Source organism: Phyllostomus hastatus, unplaced genomic scaffold (assembly GCF_019186645.2).
Source record: "Phyllostomus hastatus isolate PE091 unplaced genomic scaffold, TTU_PhHast_1.1 phas_contig_254, whole genome shotgun sequence".
Lineage (NCBI taxonomy): Eukaryota > Metazoa > Chordata > Mammalia > Chiroptera > Phyllostomidae > Phyllostomus > Phyllostomus hastatus.
In genome coordinates, this window is record NW_025333810.1 from 17200205 (window position 1) to 17227023 (window position 26819).

The 26819-nt window shown below is 34.7% G+C and overlaps 1 protein-coding gene across 10 annotated transcripts in view; it reads left to right on the top strand.

Annotated features, from left to right (window-relative positions):
- CSNK1G3 (casein kinase 1 gamma 3) overlaps positions 1 to 26819 on the top strand; it is a 103204-nt gene that overhangs the window by 26822 nt on the left and 49563 nt on the right. For all 10 annotated transcript variants that reach the window (XM_045838009.1, XM_045838008.1, XM_045838011.1 and 7 more), the window contains 3 exons: positions 401 to 827; positions 7723 to 7763; positions 21746 to 21815. In XM_045838009.1, coding sequence (XP_045693965.1) covers positions 650 to 827; positions 7723 to 7763; positions 21746 to 21815 — 289 coding nt within the window. In that variant the 5' untranslated portion in view covers positions 401 to 649. The remainder of the gene's footprint in view (positions 1 to 400; positions 828 to 7722; positions 7764 to 21745; positions 21816 to 26819) is intronic.

Consider the following 26819-nt stretch of genomic DNA (forward strand, 5'->3'; position numbering starts at 1 on the left):
ATTAAGATTTTACTAATTTGCAAACTATTCTCCTTTTCTGCTCTTTAATCAAAATTCTTGTATTGACTTACTGGATTATTTTTAGTATTGAAATGATTTTAAATTGAAAGAAAGGTCGAGTTTAGTGAATGTATATTGGCTTATGAAATGCTCAGTACATTTTTGTTACTTTTTTATTTTTAAGACACATAGATGAATCCTTGATTTCTTTCTTTTTTTTGTGATCTCTGCATATTAAACTATAGGAATAAAGAATAATCATTAATTTAAGAGTCTACTGTGTCTTGGTTTTAGTGGGCATCCCTCAATAGCAGTAATCTATTCCCTGAACTTTGTTATTAACTTCCCAAACATAATATTTAAAATTCTTTAAGGTGACTGATTTTCTTTTTTGTTTTAGCTCCCTATCATCATCAGCGCACATCATTGAAAAGAAAAATTTGAAGACATGTTTTGCTGAAAAGACAACTGAGAAAAATTTTACGAATGGGATGAACACGCACCAGTTAATTGACTACCTACTGTTAATTTGAATGTTAACATTACCCACCTGGTACAGTGACCTAGTGATGTACCTGTTCTCACAATACCCTATTTCAGTGTACTTGTCTTGATTAAAGAATTCAAAGTGGAGTACCGCAAACTTGATATGGATAATAAAAAGAAAGACAAGGACAAATCAGAGGATAGAATGGCACGACCTAGTGGTCGATCGGGACACAACACTCGAGGAACTGGGTCTTCATCCTCTGGAGTTTTAATGGTTGGACCTAACTTCAGAGTTGGAAAAAAAATTGGTTGTGGCAATTTTGGAGAACTACGATTAGGTAAGATTCTTTTGTTTATTCTTTTATGTTGTGAGCATTTTTTAAAATGAAGTATATACTTTCTAATGAAAATGATTTAGTTATTTAATTGTTTAATTTGCTGTGGTAATTTTAAAGAATATAGATGTTAGAAATTTTTTATGTACTTGAATATTGATTTCTGAAGCATTCTCTATATGGGAATATCCATTTGCTTGAGATTAACCATGCAGAATATGAGAAAAAGAAAGTAAATTAAAAAGTCACAGAAGGCTGAAATAGGTGCCAGGGAAGCTTTTGCAGTGTATTCCTTAGGAATGATAATTGTGTTTAGGCTACTTTTTCAGATCTGAACTTTACTAACTGATCACTTTTGGAGAATATGTATGGCTTAAAGTCAAGGTAATATACTGAAACTCCATAAGTCAGTAAAATTTACATTGCGTAACTTATCCTGCCCCCCAGAGTACATCCAGGACAGGGCTCAGAGTGGGAGATACAAAGGACTGATTCAGTTTACTCTTACAGTCAGGCATGTTTGAGAAACATTGGTACAATTAAACCTCCAAACTCTACATTTAAAGAAATTGAAACTCAGGCAGGGTTACCTGCCGAATGTCACACAGCAATTTAATGATAGATGCAGAACCAAAATCTAGGTTTTTAACTCTTATTAAAGATGTGGTGATGTTTACTGAACAGAAACAAGGAGGGCAGCATGGTTGTATGGGGTATTGAGGTACCTTGTGGGCTCTGGTTAATGGACCACCAATAGTGGAAATTTAGGAAATAAAAAGAAAAGACTTGGCTTTACAGATTTTCTTAGATCCAACTCTACTTGTTAGAAATAAGTTCAACTGTGTGTTTATGTATTCAACTACTTTTCCTTTCATTTTGTAAAAACACCCTAATTTGTAGTTAGTTTCTCATTTTATTAGTGTTTTGTGCAGTTAATGTACCATGCCTTAAATCTTTAAAAGAAGTAAACTAGTAAAAGGTAATGACATATGTTGTACATTGCTGTAATATGATATGACTGGAACACTCTTTTGCATTTTAGTAGGGACTCAAATGTTTTAAAGGGTGACTGACATTTTTTGAAGGATATTGAATTAAGTATTTTGAATTTCTTAAACTGTTTTTGATTTGGGGCTTAGAATAACCAGTTTATTTACTTGTCTAATTTTGAGCATCATCATCCATCCGTTCAGAATTTACTGAATGTTTATCATGTATGAGGCATGATTAGGCACTGATAATACACTGAAAAATATAATAAGTGCCCCTTGTATTATGGAATACATAAGTCACTTAACTATACAGGGCCTCAAATTCTTCAATTCTAAAGTGGTATTATTTCCATTGTATAGGTTATTGCAAAGATTAAATTTAGATGATGATGTAAAAGGATTAGCACTGTGCCTGCATATTTTAGGTAAAGGATGATTCTGTTCCTTTAAAAGATGGTATCAAGATATTTGTTCTTTTTAAAAATTAAAATTATGGTATGTTATATGTATATATTCTTAAATTTATATAAATTAGCTCTACAGCTATATATTAAATTAATATGTTTGTACTATATCTATCTACTGTGTATATGACTATAATACTGTATAATACTTTGGTCATTTTTATTCAAAATTGGTTTCATAGGATTTATTTCAAAATAATTACATGCATCTGCATATCTGTAGTGTGTATGTATGTGTACATATACACAAAAAATCTTCTGAACCATTTTAAACAGTGCATCATGAAAAACTATATGTTCCATATCCTGAAGCTATATATGCTATATACTGAAAAAGTTGTTAAATATTCCTTACTTCTGTAGTTTATGAATAAGCAAGAATAGGAATAAGATGATTTGTTAATCCATCCATTTATCCACCCATTACTTACCTATCTGTATCTATTTATTCTATCTTTGGATGTTTATTGTATATTTATATATGTTTGTTTAAATGTTATCTATATCTATATCTATGTTTTATGTATATTTATAATATACTAAAACTTGAACAATTACTAATGGGACATTTTACTCCTTTTTTTAAGGCAGAAAAAGTTATTTTAAGCATCATTCTTTTTATACTGAATAAACATGCTTATGTTAAAAGCTGGTTTAGATTCTTAAAGTGCCTTTTTAAAACCACATTTATAGACATATCTCAGACATTTGATTTTTGGCACTAAAACTTTTACAATTATTTTTTGGGTAAGAGAATATAAGCTATACATATTGTAGGTAAGTGGTTTTCAACAAAGTTGCTATTGGCAGTTTGGGCTGGACAGGTGTTTTTATTTTTTATTTTTTATTTTTTAGAGGACTGTTCCACTGCCTGTGGTCCAAACTTCTTGGACACAAAATAGGGGTTGCATCTCTACACACAACCCCAAATGCATCAAGAGGAGACAGTATTTACTTACTGATGAAACTACTCTTATGGATAATTATTTTAAAGAATAAAGTTAGACATAAGAAATTGGTCTTGAGATTTTTAAAACATAGGTAGACATTTTAAACAGTACTCTAAAATTAATTTTAGGAAAATGATTTACCATCATTTTATCTGTTTTTTATTGTAAAATGATGAATTAATGTATTTTGGTTTTATTTTATCTTTATATGAATTGGTGGTAATGCTTGCATTCTGCGTATTAATAGGTGTATTTCTAGCTTAGACAGTCACTGAAACCCCTAGAAATGTTTTTAACAGGCATTGAATGAGACCAAATATAGCTAGCAAAAATGCAGAATTACACTGTATACATATTTTATTTATTCTGCATGTTTTGTGTGTTCCGTGTATGTTTTATACATTCTATATATGTTTTAAGATGTTTTGACATCTTGCCAAACCTTTCTGGCTGGGGAGAGATTGCTCTTCTGGGGCTAGCCAGTTCTCGGTTGGGATCATGCCTTTGATCTGCAAACTAAACCGTCCAGAGCCATACCTCCTCTATCTGGCTTTTATACTCTGGGAGGCAGCCTTCTTTCTTAATCATCTCATGGCTAGGTGCAAGGCAACTGGAGAACCACCTATTTAGTCCAGAGGCCACCAGAATTATTTGCTACCAGAATTAATCAAACTAGCCAGTTCTAAACTGTTTATCCTGCACTGCCTTGCCTTTGGCATGGAAACTAAAAGCCTTGGCCTAAGCTCTTTCCTCGCTTCTGTCTTTTTCATCGTGACCAAAACATTATGCTTCCCGTGATCTGTTCTGGAGGACTTATGAGCATAATAAACATTGTTTTCCTGAGCCTCTTTTTTGTCCCCGCTTGTGGTTATACCTGACTGAGCATCACATTAGATAAAAAAGCACAGAGTATTACATATTACTTTATGAATAAAATCTTGTAAACTTTTGACATAATTAAGTATGACACAGGAGTTTTCATAACTTATTTTTGTTTCTTCTTATTCCTGTATAGCTCATAACTCTTATTTTATTGTTTATATTTAAGAATTGTTGAAAATTCTGCAGGCTTTATGTTATATATCAAATAAATATGCAGATTTAAATGGGTTCATAATTTTTATGTTTATTGATTTTTCTACTGTTCCTAAATGAAGCATATTATATATCTTATATGAAAAAATGAAATAATAAGGAATAGACTATGATGCTATAACAAAATAGTGTGAAGCAAAATAGTTTACTTTTCTTTTATAACACAAACCAGATGGAGAGTACCCAGGGCTGTCAGGGTACCTCTGCATCCTCAATATGTGGCTTTGGTCTCTGTGTGTAAGGCGTTTGTTCCAGTTGTTGCTATCTCCCAGCCAGCAAGAAGAAGGAGGAACAGGAGAACCATTTTTCTTGGGATTTTAGACTGATATACCTAATATCTAGAACTTAATCACATGGCCACACAGTATGAAACAGAGGCTAAAAATGTAGTCTCTAGCTGGATAACCATTAAAAAATTGGGGCATTCTATTTTTATAGAAGGTGGGGCATAGATATTGGTGGGTAACTAGTAGTTCCTGCTATAAACACATGTATTGTTTTTGGGGAACATATTGGTTTTCTAATTATCATCCATATACTACAAAATTGGTACAAGTATATTTTTAAGTTTAATATGGCACAAAGTTCTATCAGGAATATCTTCTAAAATTGGATTAAAGCATCAGTTAGCTGGAGCCAGTCTACTTGGAACCTTCTCTTAACTGGTTTCCTTATACACATACACTCCTCTCCTACTCATACTGTACCCACAAACACATAGTGTGTGCATCATTTGTTTGGTGATGCAAATAACAAATATTGATTAAAAGCCAACTATGTGAAGTCTGTGCCTATGTTAGATGACAAAACTGCATTGGAACTATTGTTTAATCATTGTTCATGTTTGTAAATATAAGGCTCAAAGTTCAGCAGAATCTCTAATGTTCAAGAAAAGATGATGCTTTTAGGATTTAGTGCTTTCTGCTGTGACATAAACGTAGACATTTGACTATATAAATGTCAACAAAAAGTACTTTTAGGAGTATTTGGCATATTTTGATTCTGTGGAGTCTGTATTAAACCTAACTTCTCATCCTGTGAATATTTAGCCCTCATGTACATGTAAATAAGTATCATATACAAAATAATCATGAAAAGATCATAATGTCTTGGGAAAATACAAATTCCATCTTTGAACTTAAAATCAAATTGCTTCTTTATTAGGCAGCAGTTTTTTAAGATTAAATTATTTACTATCTACTTTTTAGAGGAAACCTAAATTTTTCATACATAAAATATTCTTGAAAATGTGCATGAAAGCACAGCTAAATGCTAAACTTATTGACTAAAAATATAATTTCTAATTTTTAAAACTATGGACTCAATGAGTACCTGAATACAGCTTAACATTCACCAGTTTCGATATTCCTGTTGAGTTTCATCTTTCTGATAATTATAATGGGTTTATGAGACTTATGCTGTTTAGCATCAATATGAATGCTCTTTTATTTTTTCATTTATTTTTATAAAATAAAGATAAAATTCAGAAAAGTATTACAGTATTTATATGAACAAACTGCTGCACAATGGAGGCAACATATATAAGACTTGACTTTTTGCCTAGAAGTTTTATTGCCATTCATCAGCTGCTTTATAAAAAGAAATTAGGTGGGTTATGCTGGAAAATCATGTGTGTGAAAGTTTATGCTTGTCTGTTCTGTGTTCAGTAGCTAATGTGACCAGGTTCAGTTATTATCACAGTTGTTAGAAATAAAAACAACAAACCTATTATAGTTGTATTTTTTAAATAAAAATTTTACATGCTTATGGAAAAATACTAGCACTTCAGATTGCTATACTCTATTTTTATTCTTTTTACTGTACTTATAAAGAAACATGAATTTACATATTGAATTTTCTTCATGTACTTATTGCTTTTTAAATACTCTGTAGTATTTTACTTGGCCTACAGATGTTCACCCATTGGGCCTTTTTAGATTATTTTCAATTTGCCATTGTAAAGATTAATTCATTTGAATTCTTTACATATGAATGATATTAAATGTTTATTCTGGTTTGTCATTTATCTGTCTTTTTGGTAGATTTTTTCCAACTTGAGAAGCTTAAAATATTTTATGCAGTCAAATCTGTATAAAATCTTCTGATCTCTTAATTTTTTCCACTTTTAATACTGAAAAAAATCTTCCATATATTGGACTGATAAATACTTTTCTCAGATATATGCACCCCTGTGTTCATTGCAGCATTATTTATAATAGTCAAGATATGGAAAAAAACCTCAGTATCCTTTGATAGAAGAACAGATAAAGAAGATGTGGTACATACATACTATGGATTATTACTCAACCATAAAAAAGAATGAGAACTTGCCATTTGCAACAACATGGATGGACCTAGAGGGTATTATTCTAAGTGAAATAAGTCAAAGAAAGACAAATGCCATATGATTTTACTTATATGTGGTAACTACTAAACAAAATAAATGAACAAAGAAAACAGAAACAAACTTACAGATACAGAGACAAATTGATGGTTGCCAGACTGGGACTTGGGGTTGGGGGACGGGTAGAAAAAAGTGAAGAGATTAAAAAGTATAAATTGGCAGTTATAAAAATAGAGGGATATAAAGTATAGTATATGGAATTAGTTATTAATGTTATAATATCTATGTACAGTGTTAGATGAGTACTAGAGTTATGGGAGGATAACTTTCTAAGGTATATAAATGTGTAATCACTGTTGTACAATTGAAAGTAAAATAATATTGGATTTCAACTATAATTGAAAAATAAATTTAAAAATAAAAATATTCTTGTTTTGTGCTTTGTATCTAACTCAGAATATTTGGAATTTAATTTGGTTATACAGGTGCTAATAACTTTTTCTCTCAAAGTACTTAGCTAGTTTACCAGAGCTAATAATTGAATAATAATATTTTATTTTACTTTAATATATTACTGATTTTTCCATGTATTTATTCTACTTACTGGATTATATATGAACCCCAATAAGATTACATCCCATAATGATGATTTTGAAATGAGGTGGTGATTGGGAGAGGAATTTGTATTTCTGTTTTATAGAGGAGTTCTGGTTTTGAAATTTAGTTTAGCATGTATTTGACTCTCGATTACTTTATAAGTTATGTACAATATTCCAACAAAATAAGATTCTTTCTATTTTTGTAATTGGGCTCAGGTATTTATTAGTATCACTTTCTATTCTGAGTTCTGGTGCAATACTAAATATGTTATTGAGCTGATTAGTATTTCCTCATCACTGAGGTTTTTGCCAAATAGTTGGAAGCAACCTATGCTTTCTCTAAATGCATCATGTGTGCTCTTTTCTCTTTTCACATAGAGTACAGTTTTCTATAGTATATCTTTAAAAATTAGTTACTGGTAAAATCTAACATTTCTTCCTTTCTTTTTTTAAGGGAAAAATTTATATACAAATGAATATGTGGCAATTAAACTGGTAAGTTCATATGTCTTATTTTTCCTTAATTCCTTTTTGTTTCTTTAATGATTAACCTATATTTTAGTTACTTTTTAAATTTTCATATCATTTATAACTTGAGTGTTTATTGGGAAAGTGATAGGCAAAACTAATCCTTTGTTACCAATATCCTAGTGTCATTAGGCTTCTCAAGTATATGATAAACTGTAGGATGTTGGTGTCTTCCTATGCCATGAAAACTCAATCCCTTTACTTTGGCAGCATTATAGAATTTAATTTTTGAATTTTGGTGCTATTTTAAATTGAAAGAAGCTGGCATATTGCCATTTTTAATTAAGTAAAAATTAGAAAACAAGATTTCTCTTTCTGATTCACACATTTGAACAAAAGTGCCCTTTGAATTTAAGATTATATTCTTTGAAACTATTTCCAGGTTGCTTCTGAAATCTCTATTCTTCTATTGATACTTTATATATTATAAAGCTTGCTATTGCTTGACCTTCAGGGATTCAGAAATGCTTGATGTAGGTGGAGGATAGCAAGGAAAGCAAACTCCCATGGGACTGTCCTGAAGTCCTAAATGTGCCTGGTATGACAGCTCTAAGGCATCTCCTTTTTTTGGAAGAGTTGGGATCTGGGAATTTTTATAAGATATATTCTTTGGCATGTCTTTTCTATCTAGTTTGTCAGTCAGGTTTCCAAGAGGTTAGCTTTGTTTTTCCAGTCTGCCTGACATTCTCAATCTTGTCCCTGACAATATAACCGCTGTATTAAGGTACTGTGAGATTAATATATAAAAAGAGATGATTAGAGGAAGAGGCAAGTGGAAGAAATAGAAAATCTTTTGTGATAAGCTTGAAACTATACTACTTAATTTTGAGCATATTTGTGAGTATAGACCAAATTTCATTACAACAAATGTTTATTTTCTCTGGGAAATAAGGTGTACAGTAGGGTTGTGGTACCACAAAGACTGGCTGGCTGACATGTGGATTTGGTCTGGCATTTAATCCTAGAGGAGTTCATCTTGGTTTTAAAGTCTGGTCCTTGGTTCTATGTCAGAAAATATGGTTTGGTTATTTCATTAGGATCACCATTGTTAATCAGAGGTAAATTCCATCAATTCACACAATCAATCAAGTTCTCAGAAATATTTAGGAAGAGTTAATTTCTAAGTTTTTTTATTTTAAAAAATATTTTATTTATTTACTTTTAGAGAGAGGGGAAGGAAGGGAGAAAGAGAAGGAGAGAAATATCAATGTGTGGTTGCTTCTCCCACACTCCCTACTGGGGACCCAGCCTGTAACCCAGGAATGTGCCCTGACTGGGAATCTAACTAGACCCAGTTAGATTTGGTTCGCAGGTGGGCACACAATCCACTGAGCCACACCAGCCAGGGCTCTAATTTCTAATTTTATTGTGAAGTGTTTTACTATTACAGGTTCAGAATGCCTAAATCAGTTTAAATGATGTTATTTTTCTGTAGGCTTGATATACATAGAAAGCTAAGTTAAAATGACAAGCTTCCCTCATGAACATGAAATCAGGACAAGAGGAGTTAGTTTATATGAATGACAATGAGGAGGCTCAGAATGCAGGGACTAGACAGTGTTTGAATGGTATTACCAACTTTTGTTTCTTTGGGATTCTTCCTTTTTCCATGTTCTACGCCAGTTGTCTAGAATCTAGACGTTACATGGTGTTGGGAATGGGGGTGGCACACACAAATAGAAATGTGGGAGACTGAGAAGATGGTGGCCAAGTATGTGGAAGCTGAGTCTACTTGCTCTTGCCCCCAACATGGATACTTGGCTGATCTTTTGAAAAATAAACTGAACATTCAACAGAATCTTAGCTAACATGAAGTTTGGAAGCCAAGGAATGCAGAAGATGCCTCACAGTGGAGGGTAAGGAGATTATATAGGGTGAAGGGGAAATACCCCATGCATGGCACCTGCAGCTTGGATAGCCTAGTGAGAAATTACAGCTGCATGGCTCCCTCCTTTCTCAGGGCAGAGAACTCCCAAACCTGGGCCAGGAGTGACTTGGATACAGAAAGTCTGGGATATCCAGACTACATACACATACAGTGAGCAGCACACCCATAGCTGCAGTGGCAAATACCAACTGGGAGAGTGCCAGTGAGAGAGAAGGATTCTATCTGCCCCTGGGTCAGGTGGAGGATGCAGGATGTGGCCAGCCATGACTGTGAGAGACTTTTGACTTTTTGGAGAGGTGGTGTGTATGGACAACCTGATAGTGACTCAGTGCTGCAGTGGGAGTGCCTAGAGAGACTTTTTAAAAGGGGAATGGAGGTGTGCTGGGCAGAGACCTCCTGTGCAGCTGCCCTGCTGCAAGGGAAAAGGATTGAGGACATGGCTTAATCCCACTGAGTGCAGCTGGGCAGAGAGATCAGAAAGGTGCACAGCAAGGGATTTTGTGGCCCCAGCCTGGTGTGGCTAGCATGCTGGAGGCTATGCAGAGTGGAGAGTTTGGGACTGTATCTGCTGCAAGCACAGTGGGTTGGGAACTGGGTGGATAGGAGTGGATCACCTGAGATTATTTACAGCCAGACAGAGCCCCCTTCTTCAGTGGAGATCTATCCTCTGGGAAGGGAAGGATGCACCCAATCCCCACCTCTTGCAGAACAGGCAGGCCAGGCTCAAGAACCCTCTGCAGGGTGCATATCTGCAAGAGAAAGACAGAAAGAGAAATGCCTAACAGACCCATTTTGAACTTGCAGAGAGACAAAATATACTTGTTCCTAAGGCTCTATTCCACTGAGGCCAGCAAAGTAGAGAGATCAGAAATTGGTGCAGCAAGGGGAAATAAGGGCCTTGCCCAGCCTCAGCATGCATACAGAGCTGCCATCAGCACCAAGTAGGAAAGAGCTGACCCTCTTACACAGATTGGCCCCTCCGTTGAAATGGACAGTTAGTTCATCAGAAACTATACATTATTGAAAATAAGCTGGGTGGTGCAGGGGGAACACACCTGCAATTTTCCCAGAAGACTGAATAGTGCCTCCCAGGGGAGATCCAGGGATCCCACCTTCCCAGTCACAACAGAAGCCCCCTTTAGAGGCTGGTGAAGGGGATATAGGTGGTGCTGCCAGAAGTTACCTTGGGTTACCCATGGTGGTGCTACCCTGGGACCTTGAGCTGATAAAAAGCCAGAGGCAGGTCCAGAAAGCAAAGACAGAAGGCAAACACCAAACTCTGCTGAGATGAATTCCACCTCGTTGTTCTTCAGAATTTGTGGTACCTTTTCCTTTCTTTTGCATAACCTTTTAATATTTATTCTTTTGCTTCAATTGTATTTCAGTTCATTCACTATTCTTTGTTTTTTATTATTTAGATTTTTACAGTAATTTTTGTTTTATTTTTATTTCATATCTCACCTTGTACCCTTCACTTGCCTTAGTCCATCTTGCCTTCTTCCTGCACTTTCTTGTTTTCATTGTAAATTTTATTTTCCCCCATGCTAGACCTCATTTCTATTCCTTTTATTATTTCTCTATCTTCTCAATATCATTCTTTCTTCCTTTAGTCAGCTTACATTCTTGTCCCCCTTACTTATAATTTCCTTATTTTCTTTACACGTTTATAAATTATGGTTTGTTTAGAGTGTATATTAATGGTTATTGCTGTTCTTCTTCAACTGTATTCCTATTTGTTCACTATATATATATTTTTAAAAAGTTAAAAAAATTTCATTTTTATTTCATTGATTATGCTGTTACAGTTGTCACAATTTTCTCTCTTTGCCTCCCTCTGTCTGGTATCCCCATTTCCTCCAGTAATCCCCCCTTACTTCATGTCCACGGGTCATTCATATAAGTTCTTTGGTTTCTCCATTTTTTATTCCATTCTTGACATTCTGTCTATTTTGTACCTACCAATTTGTACTTCTTAATCCCTGTACCTTTTGCCCCCTTCTACCCTTCCCCCTCACAGTGATTCTCTTCCTGTTCTGCTTGTTTGGTTAGTTTGTTTTTTAGATTCAGTTGTTGATAGTTATGAATTTATTGTCATTTTAATGTTTATTGTTTTGATCATCTTTTTCTTACATAGTTTCCTTTAACATTTCATATAATAAAGGCTTGGTGATGCAGACCTTTTCTTTTACTTTGTCTGGGATGCACTTTCTCTGCCCTTCCATTCTGAATGATAGCTTTGCTGGATAGAGTAATGTAGGTTTTAGGTCCTTATATTTCATCACGTTGAATACTTCTTGCCAGTCCCTTCTAGCCTGCAAAGTTTCTTTTGAAAAATCAGCTGACAGTCTTATTCTAACTCCTTTGTAGGTAACTCTGCTTTTCTTTTGCTGCTTTTAAGATTCTTTCTTTATCTTTAACCTTTGGCATTTTCATTATGATGTGTCTTGGTGTGGTCCTCTTTGGGTCCAACTTGTTTGGGACTCTCTGTGCTTCTTGGACTTTTATGTCTACTTTCTTGACCAAATTAGGAAAGTTTCTTTCATTATTTTTTCAAATAAGTTTTTAACTATTTTATTTTATTGTATTGATTATGCTATTACAGTTGTCCCATTTTCCCCCCTTTACTCTCCTCCACCCTGCATACCCGCTCCCACCCACACTCCCCCCCTTTAGTTCATGTCCATGTGTCTTAAGTTCTTTAGCTTCTACATTTCCCATACTACTCTTGTCCTCCCCCTGTCTATTTTCTACCTACCATCTATGCTACTTATTCTCTGTACCTTTTCCCCCTCTCCTCTCACTCCCCTGTTGCTAAACCTCCATGTGATCTCCATTTCTGTGGTTCTGTTCCTATTCTAGTTGTTTGCTTAGTTTGCTTTTACTTTTGTTTTAGGTGTGGTTGTTATTAACTGTGAATTTGCTGTCATTTTACTGTTCATATTTTTTATCTTCTTTTTCTTAGATAAGTCTTTTTAACATTTCATATATTAAGGGCTTAGTGATGATGAACTCCTTGAACTTGACCTTATCTGGGAAGCACTTTATCTGTCCTTCTATTCTAAATGAAAGCTTTGCTGAATAGAGTAATCTTGGATGTAGGTCCTTGCCTTTCATTACTTGGAATACTTCTTTCCAGCCCCTTCTTCCCTGCAAGGTTTCTTTTAAGAAATCAGCTGACAGTCTGATGGAACTCCTTTGTAGGTAACTGTCTCCTTATCTCTTGCTGCCTCTAGGATTCTTTTTTTTCATTTTAATGTTGGGTAATTTAATTATAATGTGTCTTGGTGTATTCCTCCTTGATTCCAACTTCTTTGGGAATCTCTGAGCTTCCTGGACTTCCTGGAAGTCTATTTTCATTGCCAGATTGGGGAAGTTCTCCTTTATTATTTGTTCAAATAACTTTTCCAGTTGTTGCTCTTCCTCTTCCCCTTTTGGTACTCCTATAATTCAGATGTTGGAACGTTTAAAGATGTCCTGGAGGTACCTAAGCCTCTCTTCACTTTTTTGAATTCTTGTTTCTTCATTCTTTTCTGGTTGGATATTTCTTTCTTCCTTCTGGTCCACTGCATTGATTTTAGTCCCAGTTTTCTTCCCATCATTATTGGTTCCCTGTGCGTTTTTCTTCATTTCACTTAGCATAGCCTTCATTTTTTCATCTAACTTGTGAACACAATCAACCAATTCTGTGAACTTCCTGATCACCAGTGCTTTGAACTGTGTATCTGATAGGTTGGCTATCTCTTGGTCACTTAAAAGTATCTGCTCTAGGGCTTTCATCTGTTCTTCCGTTTGGGCCATTTTTTTTTTTTTTTGGTCTTGTCTTGCCTGTAACATATGAGGGGCGGAGCCTTAGGTGTTCACCAGGGTGAGCCAACCCGTGTTGCTGGGTTGTGATGCTGTATGTGGGGGCGGGATCCAAGAGGGAACAATGGCTGTTCTCTCTGATTTCAGTCCCTTCTGTCATTTCCCATAAGCAACTTGGGCCCATCTGGTGCTGATTCCCAGGTGGGTGGGCTAGTGTACATTCTAGGACCTTGTGGGTGTTTCCAACGTACTCTTCTGTGAGACTGGGAGTCTCTCCTGGAACCTCAACACCTACTGGTGTTTTCAATCAGTGTTTTGAGGCTTTATTTCCCTGAGCTGGGGCCCTGGGTTGTGCAGTCCGTCTCATTACCCAGCTTTGTCTGGTTTGTCTGTGCATGAAAGTGGAATTGCTCCATCAGCCAGCTGCCCTGGGGGCCTCACTGTGTCTGCCTGCTGCCACCTGCGCTCCTGGGGTCCTTCAGCTGCTGCCTTGTGCACCAGGGTCTGCAAGCCACAGCTTTTTTTTTTTTTTTGGCTGCAATCCCTCTCTGCCCAGTGCCCAGCTCCGCTGTGTCACCCAACTCTGCTCCTCCTACCAGACTGGATGAATGTGTCTAACTCCTTGGTTGTCGGACTTCCGTAAAGTTTAATTTTCTGTCAGTTCTGGTTATTTTATTTTTTTGTTTCTAAATTTTTGTTGTCCTTAATTTGGTTATGCGAGGAGGCACAGTGTGTCCACCTATGCCTCCATCTTGGTCAGAAGTGTTCACTATATTTTTGTATCTCAAATCTCATAAGGTTCTTTTCCTCTGTCTTACTCCATTTTGCCTTCCTCCTGCCTTTGATTATTTGAGTTTGGAATTTTATTTTTTTCTATCAACTGTTTTCTCAGCAGAAACAATACAAGCCAACTGGGGTTGGTATGAAATATTCCAGGTAATGAAAAGCAAGGACCTACAACCAAGACTACTCTATCCAGCAAGGCTCTCATTTAAAATGGAAGGTGAAATAAAGAGCTTTCCATACAAAAGAAGGCTAAAAGATTACATCTCCACCAAACCAGCACTGCAAGAGATACTAAAGGGACTGCTATAAAAAGAAGGAGGGAGAGCTCACATGTGCGTAGGAGAGGAAGAGAGAAAGAGAAAGAAACGCAGGTGTGGAAAAATGGCAACAAATAAGTACCTATCAATAATAACCTCAAATGTAAATGGACTCAGTACTCCAATCAAAAGACATAGGAAAGCTGAATTGATAAGAAAACACAATCTGCATATATGCCATCTACAAGAGACTCACCTCAGAATGAAAGATCGACACAGTTTGAAAGTGAAAGGATGGAGAAAAAAATATTCCAAGAAAACAAACAAAAAGAAAGCTGGGGTAGCAGTACTTACAGACAGAGTAGATGTCATGACAAAAGCCATAAAAAGGGACAAAGAAGGTCACTACATAAAAAGTCCAAAGGAGGATATAACCCTTTGTAAACATTTATGCACCCAACATAGGAGCACTTAAATATATAAAGAAAATATTGGAGGACTTCAAGAAAGATAGTGATAACAATACAGTCATCATAGGAGATTTTAACACCCCACTGTCAACAATGGGTAGATCTTGCAAAGAATCAATAAGGATACATGGCACTGAATGACACTGTATATCAAATGGACTTAATTGATATATACGGAACCTTTCACACCTAGAAGCAATATGTACATTCTTTTCAAATGCACGTGGACATTTTCAAAGATGGACCACATGGTGGGACATAAAAGAAGCCTCAACAAATTCAAGAAAATTGAAACCATGTCAAACGTGCCCAGATCATAATGGATTGAAACTAGAAACCAGCCTTTAGGAAAATATACTCAAAACATTCAAATACATGGAGACTGAATAACACGTTATTAAATAAGGAATGGGTCAACAATGAGATCAAGGAGGAAATGAAAAAGTATCTGGAAGCAAATGAAAATGAACATACAACAACCTAAAACCTTTAGGACACAGTGAAGGCAATACTGAGAGGGGGAAGTTCATAGCACTAAAGGCCTACCTAAAGAAGATGGAAAAATCTCAAATAAACAAACTAACCCTACATCTACAAAAACTGGAGGAACAACAACAAAGGCAGGCCAGAGCAAGTAGAAGGAAGAAAATAAGATCAGGGCAGAATTAAATGACATAGAAACTAAAAGAACAATTCAAAATACCAATAAATCCAGGAGCTAGTTCTTTGCGTACATAAACAAAATTGACAAACCTTTAGCTAGACTCATCAAGAAAAAAAGAGAGGATACAAATGAATAAAATCAGAAAGGAAAGAGGAAATGTTATAACCGATACAGAAATGCAAAGGATTGAAAGAAATTACTGTGAACAACTATATGCCAAGAAATTGGCCAACCTGGGTGAAATGGACAAATTTCTAGAAACATATAATCTTCCAAAACTGAATCAAGAAGAAGCAGAGAGCCTAAATAGACTGATAACAACTGGTAAAATTGAGGCAGTAATCAATAAACTCCTGGCACACAAAAGCTCTGGCTGGATTGGATGGCTTCACAGGTGAATTTTACCAAACATTTAAGGAAGAACTAATATCCTTCTCAAAGTATTCCAAAAAATTCAAGAAGAGGGAAGACTCCCAAACCCCTTTTACAAGACCAGTATCATCCTAATTCCCAAATCAGGTAAAGACACAACAAAGAAAGAAACTATTAGCCAATCTCTCTGATAAATATAGATGCTAAAATCCTCAACAAAATATTGGCAGTCCAGATTCAGAAATACATTAAAAAGATCATATACCATGATCAAGTGGGATTCATCCCAGGGATGCAAAAATGGTACAGTATTTGCAAATCAATAACAGAATATACCTTATAAACAAAATGAAGGAGAAAATTCACATGATCATATCCATAGATTGCAGAAAAAGCATTTGATAAAATCCAGCACCCATAAAAACACTCAGCAAAGTGGGAATAGAGGGAGTATACCTCAACATAATAAAAGCCATATACAAGAAACCTACAGCCAATAAGTACTCATCAGGGAAAAACTAAAAGCTTTCCCCTTAAGATCAGGGACAAGACAAGGGTGGTGCTTTGTCTTGTGCTTTCACCACTCTTACAGGAAGTTCCAGCCACAGTGATCAGATAAGAAAAGAAATAAAAGGCATTCAAACCAGAAAAGAGGAAGTAAAACTGTCATCATTCACATGTGACATGATAGTGTACATAGAAATTCCTATAGACTCCACCCCAAAAATACGCAATCTAATAAGTGAATTTGGCAAAATAGTGGAATTCAAAGTCAATATTCAGAAGTAGATGTCATTTTTGCAGAACAATGAAGTACCAGAAGGGAAACTTGGGGGAAAAATCCCATTTACTATAGCAACAAGAAAAAATACCTAGGAATAAGTTTAACCAAGGAGTAAAAGACCTGTACTTGGAAAACTATAGAAAATTGAGGAAAGAAATTAAGGAAGATACAATAAGTGGAAGTGTATACTGTGGTCATGCATTGGAAGTAGTAACATCATTAAAATGTACACATCACCCAAAACAATCTATAGAGTCAATGCAATTCCTGTTAAGATATCAATGGCATATTTCACAGATCTTGAACAAATATTTCAAAAATTTTGATGGAACCATAAAAAGACTCCTAATAGCCTCAGCAATCTTGAGAGAGAAAAAAAGTAGGAGGGATCAATACCTGATATCAAACTATATTGCAAGACCACTGTAATTAAAACAGTCTGATACCGGCATAAAAAGAGACACATAGATCATTGGAACAGAATAGAGAAACCAGAAATAAACCCAAGTCTCTATGATCAATTAATATTTCACAAAGGGGCCATGAGCATACAGTGGAGTAAAGATAGCCTTTCAGTAAATAATGTTGAGAGAACTGGACTGGTACATACCAAAAAAAGAAACTAGACCACTAACTTACACCATACACCAGAATAAACTCAAAGTGGATAAAAGACTTAAATATAAATTATGATATCATAAAAGTCTTAGAGGAAAAGGTAGGCAGGAAAATTTATGATGTCCCATGTAGCAATATTTTTGCTGAAATATCTCCATGGCCAAGGGAAACAAGGAAAAAATAAACAAATGGGACTATATTGGACTAAGAAGCTTCTGCAAGGCTAAAGAAACCATCATCAAAATGAAAAGGGAACTGACCACATGGGAAAACATATTTGCCAGTGAAACATCGGACAAGTGTTTTATTTCCAAAATGGATAAAGAACTCATACGACTCAACACCGGGAAGACTAACAGTCCAATTAAATGGACAAAGGTCCTGAATAGACACTTATTCAAGGAACACACACAGATGGCCCATAGATGTATGAAAAGATGCTTAACATCACTAGCCATCAGAGACATGCAAATTAAAAGTACAATGAGATATCACCTAATATCTGTCAGAATTGCCATCATTAATGAATCAACAAGTAAGTGCTGGTAAGGATGCAGAGAAATGGGAACCCTAGTGCACTGTTGGGGGAATGCAGACTGGTGCAATCACTGTGGAAAATATTATGGAATTTTCTTAAAATACTAAAAATGGAATTATCTTTTGACCCAGTGATACCACTGCTGGAAATATACTCTAAGAACCCCAAATCACCAATTCAAAAGAACTTAGGCACCCCTGTGTTCATAGCAGTGCTATTTACAATAGCCAAGTGCTGAAATCAGCTATGTGCTCCTCAGTGAATGAGTGGATCAAAAAACTGTGGTACATTTACACAACGGAATACTATGCAGCAGAAAGAAAGAACTCTACCTTTTGTGACAACATGGGTGGAACTGGAGAATATTATGCTTAGTGAAATAAGCTGATTGGTGAAAGACAAATACCATATGATATCACCTCTAAGAGGAATCTAATGAATGAAATAAACTAATGAAGAAAATAATCCCATAGACATGGAAACATGGAATAGACTGAAAGTGACCAGAGGGGAGGAGGAAGAGGGATAATGGTGGAAAGAAAGTGAAGGAACTAGACAAAGAACATGTATGAATAACCCATGGATATGGACAACAGTGTGGAAATCTTCTGTGGGAGCAGGGGATGGGATGGGCGGAGGATGGGAAAAGGGGAAAAATTGGGAAAACTGCAGTAGAATAACAATAAAAATGGTTAGATAATAAAAATATAGAAAAAAACAAGAATAGAGTGTGGCAACATCCATCTGCTGTGTTATTGATGCAGCACCCTATAGTGAGCAGATCTACTCACTGGAGCATGTGAATGATATGTTACTAATATGTCAAGGCAGATAAACCATTGTGTCAAAACAGGAGCCACAGCACTAGGCTGACCTTTCCTTGTCTATTTCAGTCTTTAAGTGGTTCTCGTTAGGTCCTATTATTTTCAGATTTGAACTTATTTGCCCTGTTGACACCATTGATGCCTTAGTAAAATTTATCATGTCATTGTTCATCCTTATTATGTTTACACATATCTTTTTAGTTGATGTTCCTTCTATATCAGTACCCCTTAATTATTTTTCTTTTTTTTAACATTCTTCCTCTGTTTGCCTTTTTAAAGCACAGTGATCAGTACTACATATAAATAACTGTGGTTATTCATTGTTCTTTGAGGTGACTGGGAAATTTTTGTATCCATGTCTAGTATTTTGGGGTGGAATTGAGGTATAGAGTCATGTTTACCTGAAATTCATCCAAAAATATATTGGCAGTACTTAGTTTACTAAGTACCAAACATAAACTAAGTTTTGTTCACAATCTGCCTTAAAAGTAATCAATTGAAAATGTTGGTCTGTGTACCTTCAATGCTGTCTGATTTTTGGTACAAATATAGGCATTGTTTGATAACAGTGGTGTTCACAGAGCAGATTTTAGTCACTACTTTCAGCTTTGCTATCTCTTATAAAGATTTTTATATTTATTTAATGTTATCCTAGTACAGATATACAGTTTGTTTCAAGATAGTTTTTTAATTTGACCTCAGCCACCACCTTCATATCTTGTTTGCACCTATATAATAACCTGTATTTTATTAATAATGAAAATGTTATCTTTGGTGAGTTGACTTTTGTTACATAGTGGTATAATAAAGTTTCCCTGCTAGGAAAGTATTAGAATCAAGTTAAATTGACTCAACTAAGTTATATCTGGTTTCTGTATTAATCTAGGGCACAGATAGCAAACACAAGGCCCACAGACTGAATCCAGCCTTCCACCTTGTTTTATCTGGCCCAGCACCTTGTTTCTTGCTAAGCTCCTTGCCCCTAATTAAGGAGTAGTTACGTTTATACAGACCTAAAATTACATTGGGTCCTTTGAAGACAGCTGTAAGGCTGATGTGGCCCCTGGTGAAAATGAGTTTGACACCCCTGGTCTAGGGTATATTAGTGATTGAATAAGTTTCCTATTTGACTTCATTTGTGATTACATAAGTGGGCATCTTCTATTACATCTTGTGGTTGTATACTTTTATATTGTTAATTGAAGAATTATAGTTATTGTAATATCATGTGGAAGGTACTATTTTAAGTCATATATATGCACATATATGAGATATATGGGTATATCTTCTTAGTTTATTTTCATGCCATGTCATTATTACCATAATTATTTATTATATATGTATTCATATATTACTTAATGTGGTTTATGTAGTTATGTAAATATATGTGTAAAAAAGATAACATTTACATCCTTTATAGTTGAGGGCATTAAAAAGTATGAAAAGGTTAAATAATTTGCCTAAAGTCATACTGCTAATAAGTCTAGTGAATTTTATATTCAAACCCAGAACAATTTGTTTCAGTGTCTGTGCTTTTAACTACTCTATTCAACTACTCTAGGCTGCCTCCTAAGAACTAAGCTGATTGTTTTCTTTAATAATAATCTTATGATTACAGTTGTTCCGTTGGGATTTTACTAGTTCCTTGCCTAAAGTTTCTGTTGTTGGTCATAGTTTTATTATGATATATGTTGGTATAAATTTTTTTAGTTATTCTGTTTGGGATTCACATTCTTCATAAGTCTGTGGTTTTTCGTTCATTAAGTCTTGAATATTTATAGAAATTATTTTTCATTTATTTCTGCTCACTTTCCTGCCTCCTTCTCTCCTGAGACTCTTAGCAAATGCCTATTAGACCTTCTCAAGGAATCACTGATCTTTTTTCTATATTTCCCTTTCTTCATAATACATTTTGTGTTACTTATATAGATGCATTCTACATAATTTTCTAATTTTGTAGATATTTTTTTATCTTCCATTGTCCAAATTTTCTCTTTTTTGTGTTAATCTGATGGCAAACTGAGTTTTAAATTTTGGTTGTTTATTTGTTTTTTTAATTTCTTGAAATTCTTTTGATTTTGTTTAAATTTTCTTACTTTGTGATACTTTTCTGTTGGATCTTGTTCTAATTTCCTGTTACTCTTTTATAGTTTGCTGTTTCATACAGATATTTTAACACATTATTTATTTCTTGTATCTATAGTCTTTTTTGCTTCTGTTTATGTTGTGTCTGTGTATGTGTATCTATCTATATGTCAAACTCAAAACATTATGTTGAATGAAAAAATCAGACATACATGTAAAACATATACTATATAATGTCATTTATATGAAATACAAAACAGACAAAACTAATTCAAAGGTGATAGGAGTCAAAAAGTGCTTACCTCTGAGGGAAGGATGATAAAAATGTTTTCAAGTTTTTTTGAGGTGATAGTTGTGGGCTATATACACTTAAAAATGTTCTGGGACCTAATGCTTATGAACTGCTTTTATATACCAACTAAAATTTTAAAAAAACACATTGTTAATGTTGAAATTTGCATTATCTTTATGTTTCTTCTTTTTTACTCTTCTATGACTTCACTTTAACTTAGAACTTTTACATAATAAATACATAGTTCAGAGAAGCTGGAATAAGAGAAAGAGTAAGAGTCACTGTTTCCCTAGTCATGAATGTTTGGAATAGATTTTTCTTGCAGGGTCAAAGAGTCAAACATAAAAATTTCCCTAATGCTTGACCTAATAGCTACTTAAACTTGTGTATGTTTATGACATTCATTTATTTTACATTGAAATAAATGTATAGTTGATCTAACCTTAGAGAGTCAAAGATGCCTAGTAAAATACTACATTATCTAAGAGCTGACACCTAGATTTATAACATTTGGAATTGGGGCCTAATGATCTTTTAATAACTTGTTGTTGTTTGTTTTTTAATTAGGAACCCATGAAATCCAGAGCACCACAACTACATTTGGAGTATAGATTCTATAAACAGTTAGGATCTGGAGGTAAAGTCTTATGTTAATTTTTAAATTTGTAACAAAGTGGATTGTCATAATAACTCTTGGTTTCAAAGAATAGTATTTAAATTTAGTTAAAGTGAATAACTTCTTAAGGCTATACTTACTAGATATTTTCTTACTAGAGTCTTAATGTTCCCTTTTTATTTTAAATAGGATATTTTTGGAGCCATTCATGTTGGTACTAATATGAGTAGAGAACTCATTGAAAAATTTTAATTTGAGAATATAAGATGCATCTAGCTTCCATATTTTTAGTCTTTTTAGGATATATACTCATTAAAATGACTTATGAAATTGTTAGTATGCTAAAAAATGGTCCCATAAAAGGTATACATATCATAATCCCTGGAACCCATAAATGTCACCTTATAGCAAAGTCTTTGCAGGTATTAGTAAGTTAAGGATCTTGAGATGGGAGATTATTCTGGATTATCTGGGTGGCCCCTAGATACAGGGTCCAGCGGAAGTAAGGTTTGCTTGAGTGTGGTTAGTAGGGTATGTGAATGTCTTGCATGAGATAGACAGCAATTTGAACATTTCACCTAAAAAATCATATGGTGTACTTAAGTGTGATATTGTTATGTTACAGAATTACATGCTTATGATTTTGTAATAAAAAAGGGGCATTATTTGTGCTGGACCCTGTATAATCAGAAATGTCCTTGTGAGAGAGGCAGAGGGACATTTTACATACACAGAAGAGAAGAAGGCAAAGTGGCTAAGGATGCAGAGAGTGGGAGCAATATACCCATAAGCCAAGGAATACTGGCAGCCACTGACTGAAAGAAGCTTCTAGATTTGCTTTTAGAAACTCCAGAGGGAGTGTTACGCTGCCCTCACCTTGATTCAACCTAGTGAAACTGATTTCGGATTTCTGGCCTCCAGAACTGTGAGAAAATAAATTTTTGTCGTTTTGAGCCACAAGTATGTGGTAATTACAGTACTGTAGGAAACTTAATACAGGTGTATTTTATATAAACTCTAAATCTAAGTAAGATGTATATTTTGTGCCATTGGAAAAAACGAATGAGCAATTCCTGTTTTATGTTGCATTTCCTTTATGTTAAAACTTCTCACAGCACTACTTTTTCTGTTCACTTCTACTAACTGTAATGATTTCATATGTACAGTTTTTTTACTAGGCAGGGCTATTTTGTTAACTGAGATTTAATAAAATGGAATTTTTTTCCTGTGTCTTTTGTAAGTTCATGTTTATATTTTGGTTGGTAGTCTTTCCATGTCTTAACATATTATCAATTTTGCATTTTTTTTCGTTAAGAGTATACTTTCCAAATGAGTAGTCAGTGTGGGGCCAAATGAGTCAACCTTTATATATTAATATATTTATCATTATAAGCTTCTTATAATGTAGACAGACCTTCAGGAGTTATCAAAATTATCACTGACAACAGTTAAAGGATAGGGGAAGGAGACTTGACTTGGGGTGGTAAACACACAATACAATATACAGATGATGTATTGTAGAATTGTACACCTGAAACCTATGTAATTTTATTAACTAATGTCACCCCAACAAATTCAATACAAAATAAAATTTAAAAAAGGATAAGGGGATAAGACTAATAATATGTCAAGCCATACATATTAGTACTAGGAAGTAACAGAGAACCCTAAAAAGCTAGGGGAAAAACGTTTATTGGCTTATGTATTAGAAATTTAGGGAAAGGACCTATATATAAGACATTGTTGTCATCAGGACAGTCTTAAATTTGCCTCTGTGCTCCACTGTTTTTGTTGTGTGTGTGTGAAGGCTTCATTCTCTGATTAGCCTTTCTTATGAGATGGCAGAGGTGGTTACTAATAGCTTAGCAATGATAAAAACACTTTACTAAAAAATCCAGCAAAAGTTCTAGGGACTGAATCTTACTGTCTTATTTTGTGTACTATTCCTTTCCTTTTTTTTTTTTTTAATTGTTGTTCGGTTACAGTTGTCTCCATTTTCCTGCCACCACTTTCCCCTACCCCACCCACCCTCACCTCTCACCCTCAGTCCTTCCCTCCCCCCACCCCCATTTCTTTGTTCATCGATCCTTTATACGTGTTCCTTGATGACCCTTCCCCTTCTTTCCCCATTATCTCTCTCCCTCCTCCCCTCTGGTTACTGTCAGTTTATTCTTTATAAACTTTATTCTCTGGTTCTATTTTGTTTGCTTGTTTGTTTTATTGATTAGGTTCCACTTATAGGTGAGATCATATGGTATTTGTCTTTCAACACCTGGCTTATTTCATTTAGTATAATGCTGTCCAGTTCCATCCATGCTGTTGTAAAGGGTAGGAGCTCCTCTTTTCTGTCTGTTGCATAGTGTTCCATTGTGTAAATGTACCACAGTTTTGTTTTGTTTTTTTAAGATTGTATTTACTTACTTTTAGAGAAAGGGGAAGGAAGAGAAAAAGAGGGAGAGAAACATCAATGTGTGGTTGCTTCTCATGCATCCACAACTGGGGACCTGACCTGTAACACCTAGGTATGTGCCCGACAGGGTATCAAACTGGCAACCCTTTGGTTTGCAGGCTTGTGCTCAATCCAGTGAACCATACCAGCCAGAGCTGTACCGTAGTTTTTTGATCCACTCATTTACTGATGGGCACTTAGGTTGCTTCCAGCATTTGGCAGTTGTAAATTGTCCAGATTTAGATCCTGTGCTTATCTCAAGAGCTATTTGAAACTCAGCGACTAAGAGTGGGGAGAGGTAGTAGCCTAATGGGAAATTGAGGTGTTATCAAAAAAGGAAGATTGGATGCTGAGAGATAATGACAACAGTACTAATCTACTTAAGTAGTAAAACTACCATTTGGAAAACTAGGAATGAATACTTTAATTGGATAAGAATGAATAAATCAGTTTAGAACTTACAGAGTCATTGAGTTGAATTCCAAAAGTGCACTTTTATAATTATATTCTTTGCCTTTTTTATCTTTACAAGTTATGTCAGAGATACTAATAAAAATTAAACATATATCTTTTACTACTTGAATGCCATAGGGTTGCAGTGTTACACAGAACTCCTGGGACCAACATTTACATAGTAGTCTGTATATACAAGGGTGCTCCCCTGTGCTCTGTGGCATAGCATGCACAGAAATTGGAATATGAATGGTATTGCCTGAAGGTGTGCATTGTGGTTACTCTGAAACACTGACAAGTGTGGATATCATTGAGTATTTCATGTAAATCATGTGAATGTTAGTTATTAGTGTTATCAATAATGAATTTTTTAAACATTTTTGAATACCCATGTGAGCTTTGTAGAAAAACAAGAGAGTTTAATTGTTTGGGGAAAGACTTCTGACTTTAAAATAATTTGACTTTGTAATTGATATTTGAAAGGATTATATTTTCAGACTACTCTTAATCATAAATAGTCCATTCATGATAATTTAACCTAGCCCTGGCTGGTGTAGCTCAGTGGGTTGTACATGGGCTGCGAACCAAAGGGTCGCCAGTTCGATTCCCAGTCAGGGTACGTGCCTGGGTTGCAGGCCAGGTCCCCAGTGTGGGCCACAGGAGAGGCAACCACACACTGACGTTTCTCTTCCTTCTCTTTCTCCCTCCCCCTCTCTCTAAAAATAAATAAATAAAAAGAAAATATTAAAAAAAGATAATTTAACCTACAATTCTCTTACTGTATTTTAAGTGTCATTTTAGTAGCAACTTCCTTATTAGTGTTCTCTTTAAAAGTAGATATATTTAATCAATATCCAGAATATATAAAGAATTTCTAAAACTCAATAGTAAAAATACAAACAATCCAATTCAAATATGGGCAAAGGACTTGATTAAATATTTCTCCAAAGAGGGTATATAGTGGTTAATAAGCACATGAAAAGATGCTCAATATCACTAATCATTAGGGAAATGTAAATCAAAACCACAAAAACATACCACTTCACATCCATTAAGATTGCTGTTATCAAACAAACAAAAAACAAAACAGGAACCAGTTAACAGATGTTGGTGTAAATGTGCAAAAATTGGAATCTTTGTGCATTTCTGGCGGGAATGTAAAATGATGCAGCTGCTGTGGAAAACAGTATAAGTGTTCCTCAGAAATTTAAACATAGAATTATTATTTGATTCAGCAATTTCACTTCTGATCATTACACAAAATAATTGAAAGCATGGCCTAAAACAGATATTTGAACATCCACGTTCATAGCTCCATTATTTGCAATAGCCAAAAGGTCAAAACAAACCAAGTGTGTGGATGAATGGATAAACAAAATGTGGTATATATGCAGTAGAGTATTATTGAGCCTTATAAAAGGAAATTTTGATATATAGTAAAATATAGATGAATCATGAGGACATTATGCTAAATGAAATAAGCTAGTCACAAAAGGACAAATACTCTGTGATTCCCCTTATTTAGGTACCCCAAATAGTCAGATTCATAGAGATATAAAGAAGGATGGTGTTTACCAGAAACTGAGGGGAGAGAAGAATAGGAAATAATTGTTTAATGGGATGAGTAGCAATGATGGTTTCACAACAATGTGAATATACCTAATACTACTGAACTGTACACTTAAAAATGGTTAAAATGATAATTTTATATAATGTATATTACCACAATGAACGCAAATAAAAAATAGATTTATATTCAGTTATTTAATGAGATATTTTTGAAAATATACACAATTTATCTAGTTCTACCTATGTGCGTTTTGATCCTTTTGTAAATCCACATGTCTCTTTTTCTTTAACTTCCCTGACAATATTCCTCTTTTCTCTTACTTTTTCACTGAAACTGTTACATGCACACAGTTGGGATTGTACAACTTTCCTGCAGTGTGAATATGAGGGTCTGGCTCTTTATATTTCTTAGCTTTCCATAGGATCGGAATATTGTTTTATACCTGTATCACTTTCTGTGATAGCAATAATATAATATATTGAATAATCTTGTTTTGTCAGATCCACTCAGCATTTATTGAGTAAAATGAAGATTTAGATTTGGGAGTCATCAA